Raw genomic sequence first — 4069 nt, 5'->3', positions numbered from 1 at the left:
TACAAGTTTACAACCACAAATACAATTGTGGTTTTCAATCAATTTTAACAAAAAAAGATACGCATCGGAAATATACCTCCGATTTAGAAGAGACATTTTAGAAATTACGTAGGATCTTTCTTTTGGGCGGGCCCGGGGTGGAATAAGAAATTCCCATTATAATCCAACTAACTTATACTTTTACAAACCAGCCAAAAGCAAGCACAATTAATCATTAAATTAACGATAACTACTTTTGCTAATTAACCGCCTATCTCAAACCTATGGGAATCTCCACGTCCTCTAAATGTACCTAACTATATGCATTAGTGAATCAACACTTTTTTAATCAAAAGCAAGACCTTAAAAAATTAGAGATTTACAACAAAGGTATCCACCATATTCCACTATATATATAAGCTATTTATAACTTCCACACAACTTCAAAATCACCTGAAATTCCCACAATTTTCTTTGCTAGTACACTTCCAAAAAGTGTCCCAAAAAAATAAAATAAAAATGAAGAGAAACATAATTTTTTCTTTAATCTTTTTATGGTCTTTGTTAATTTTTAGTTTAGTCACCTTCTCTGTGGATGCAAGGAAGACTAACATGAAGAAAAAACTTCACAAACATCACAAAGACTCACATCCTCATCCAACACAAGTAAACACTTATGATATTATGTCTTTTGGTGCAAAGGGCAATGGAGTTTCTGATGATTCAGAGGTAATCAAAAAGCATTTAGATTTAAATGATTTCAACTACTATATTAATCTTATGAAAATGAGTTTCAAAAGTTTAAAATGTTAATTAAGCAGGCATTTCTAGCTGCATGGAAATCTGCATGCAAAGTTGCTGGTGCCACAATAAAAGTTCCTGAAAAACTAAAGTTCCTCATTAAGGCTATTACTCTACAAGGCCCTTGTATGCCTAATCTTACTCTTCAGGTTCATTTTCACTTACCCTTTTTTGTATTGTGTTTAAATTAGTCTCGTAATAGTAGTTTACAATAATGTTTTATTTACTGGACCGGACATCGAACTAGTAAGACCTACCCTTGAGTCATGGTCCAACCGTCTTAAACCGCTTGTATTTTAAGACTACTTAAGGTGTTTATGTAAATTTTAGATGTGACATTTAGAATATATAAGTTAATGCAAACTGAATTATAACAGATAGATGGAACAATATTGGCTCCTCCTCAAGTATCTTCATGGCCAAAATCTAGCTTGTTTCAATGGATAAATTTCAAATGGGTGCAGAACTTCACTGTCAAAGGCTATGGAACTATTGATGGTCAAGGCTTTAATTGGTGGAACAACTCAGAACTTTCTGATATACAGGTATGATTTTAAATTACGGTTGCAGTTACGTGCAAACTCTTATATTATGGCCACAATTGCGCAATAACACTTTTTTGTGCGCAGAAAACTCACTCTAAACAAATTCCAAGTATGAAGCCAACTGTAAGATTTTTAATTTTTCCATCACAAACTGACATAATTGTGTTTTGATTTAAAGCGTAACATTTTTCTCACTATTCTTGTTTAATACTTGTATATGCACTTGCAGGCTATAAGATTCTACTCTAGCAACTTTATAAGGGTTAGAGATACCAAAATCATAAACAGTCCTCTATGCCATCTAAAATTTGATAACTCAAATGGAATCAAAGTTGATAACATTACAATATCTTCCCCTCAAAGTAGCCCAAACACTGATGGAATTCACCTGCAAAACACACATGATGTAGAAATTCAACATTCTAATATCGGAACCGGTAATGCATGCATTAAATTTGCTTATTTTATATTACCTAGCTATTTCACATCCACACTGACACATCTGATTACGTTAAGTTAGTTTCATTTCCTCAAATTATTACTTGTGTTAACGTATTAGTATCACTATCAGTATCATGTCTATGATGTCTGAATGAACTAGTACTTGATAGATTATTGTAGATTCCATTTTTACCTGAAAAAGTAGAATCTAGTAAATTTTTAAGGCATGACCAATATGGTGCAGCATCCACTTAGAATTGTTGACCTTAAATTTGACAAAGAATGATTGGTTGAAATATTTTTTCAAGTCTAAACGGTAAACTGTCACAGCAACTAACTTTTGAGACGTGCAGTTTAGAAAGTTAAACTAACTTTAACTATATTAAAGTTTTTTTTTTTTTATGAGAAGCTTATAATATTGACACTTGTTTTTATTTTATATGTTATTATCAGGTGATGACTGTGTGTCCATACAAACTGGTTGCTCTAATGTTCATGTCCACCACATAAAATGTGGCCCTGGTCATGGCATAAGGTAAGAAAAATAAAATAAAGAATCTAACTAATAAAAGTTGTATATTTTGCATTGTATTATTAGCAATATAGCCACTAATCATTGAGTTTGTGAATAAAAATAGTTTAGGAGGATTAGGAAAAGACAAGAGTTTGGCATGCGTCTCTGACATCATTGTTGAGGATATTGCAATGAAAAATACTCTATATGGAGCAAGGATCAAAACATGGCAGGTATTAACCTAATTAGCAGTTACTCTTTTTTTCTTTGAACTAAGGTAGCTTCATTACTGGAATTCCATCTCTTACAAGTTAATAAAATAAATGAGATGTTACTTGTTTGAATATCCGGTCATGCATTTAGGAGAGAGAAACGAACATATCTGTTCCGTTTACATTTATTATTCAAAATCCCGAATAAAAAAAATAGGACAAGATGGGCTGAACATAATTAAGGGTGCGAGGCTAAAATTTTGATTTGTCCTGCATAAAAATGAGGGTGGGACGGAGAGGTCTGCTGACGCTGCACCCCTAAATCTAAAAATACAAAAAATTATGTTCACGCAAAATTCCAAAAAAAAAAAAAAAATAGGGCGGGGTGTCGAGAGCATTTGAGGGTGCAGGCCTAAAACTTTGATCGTCCGTCCAACAAAAAAGTGGTACCAAAATATACATGCCTGCCGAACCTGTTTTACCACTCTTACTTGCATTCTGAAGTTTCTGCACATCTATCTACTATATGCATTCTGATGTCTATGTACATCTATCAAATGAACTCATTTAACTAGATAAAAATATTTTTTTTATTACTCTAATTTTATTGTTTCTAGCTGTATATATGTGATTTCATGAATATTAATTTAAGTAAATTTAATTTTTGAATAGGGAGGAAATGGTATGGTTAAAAATGTAACATTTTCAAGAATCAAAGTCCATGATGTTATGTATCCAATAATGATAGACCAATACTATTGTGACAAACAAATCTGCAAGAACCAAACAGGAACAGTGATGATTTCTGGTGTTAAATTTGATCAAATAAGTGGTACTTATGCAATGCAACCTATTCACCTAGCTTGCAGCAATAGCATACCATGCACAGATGTTGATTTAACTGATATTCAGTTGAGGCCTTCCCTTAAATATAGAGGTTATGAACAAGCTATGTGTTGGAACTCTTATGGAAAATCACAAGGTGAATTGGTACCTTCAAGTATTGATTATTGTTTAAGAAGTGGTGGTGGATTAATCAAGAGGATAGCAAAGTCACATGATAGTGTTTGTTATAAATTGTTATAGATGTCATGTTTAATTAGTCTTGGGGTTTTTTTGGTATCTTCCCTTCTTCAAATGTTTTTTTTTTTACTTTGTGAAGGTGATGAAGTTGTAAATTTTAGTTTGTTTTCTGTTCATTGGATTGTACTAATAGACTTAGTTTATTTGTTGGGTGTTTAGAGAAAACAGATATTTGGGTATATTTAGTAGGAGTTGGGTTTACTTTATTTAGTTTTTTTGAAAAAGAAATCATCAATGAATGTTGATGTTATTTGCTGGGTATTTATACATTTAATTGAGACCCATCCATTTGACAATGAAGCATTTCTCATTAACTTATAAAATCATTAAGTTTAGTTAAGAAATGTCTCTTAGTGTAACTCATTCTTATAAAATTTGATTGTAAGATAAAGATTATTCTCACTTATAAGTATATGTTCAAATTATATATTGTCTAATATAAGACTTTTAACACACCCTCACATTTAGGATTAAACATCTGAAACATGGAAATA

The 4069-nt window shown here is 31.8% G+C and overlaps 1 protein-coding gene across 1 annotated transcript; it reads left to right on the top strand.

The window, feature by feature from the left end:
- The first annotated feature begins 437 nt into the window (after positions 1 to 437).
- On the top strand, positions 438 to 3865 carry LOC131646187 (polygalacturonase At1g48100). The gene is made up of 8 exons (XM_058916309.1): positions 438 to 708; positions 801 to 929; positions 1158 to 1325; positions 1410 to 1448; positions 1555 to 1762; positions 2220 to 2301; positions 2405 to 2513; positions 3165 to 3865. The coding sequence occupies exons 1-8, from the start codon at positions 499 to 501 to the stop codon at positions 3576 to 3578; spliced, it is 1359 nt and encodes a 452-aa protein (XP_058772292.1). The 5' UTR covers positions 438 to 498; the 3' UTR covers positions 3579 to 3865.
- Positions 3866 to 4069: the final 204 nt, after the last annotated feature.

The sequence above is a fragment of the Vicia villosa genome, linkage group LG2 (genome assembly GCF_029867415.1).
Source record: "Vicia villosa cultivar HV-30 ecotype Madison, WI linkage group LG2, Vvil1.0, whole genome shotgun sequence".
Classification (NCBI taxonomy): domain Eukaryota; kingdom Viridiplantae; phylum Streptophyta; class Magnoliopsida; order Fabales; family Fabaceae; genus Vicia; species Vicia villosa.
The sequence above is the reverse complement of the archived record's forward strand: the minus strand, read 5'-3'. Positions and strand labels throughout refer to the sequence as shown.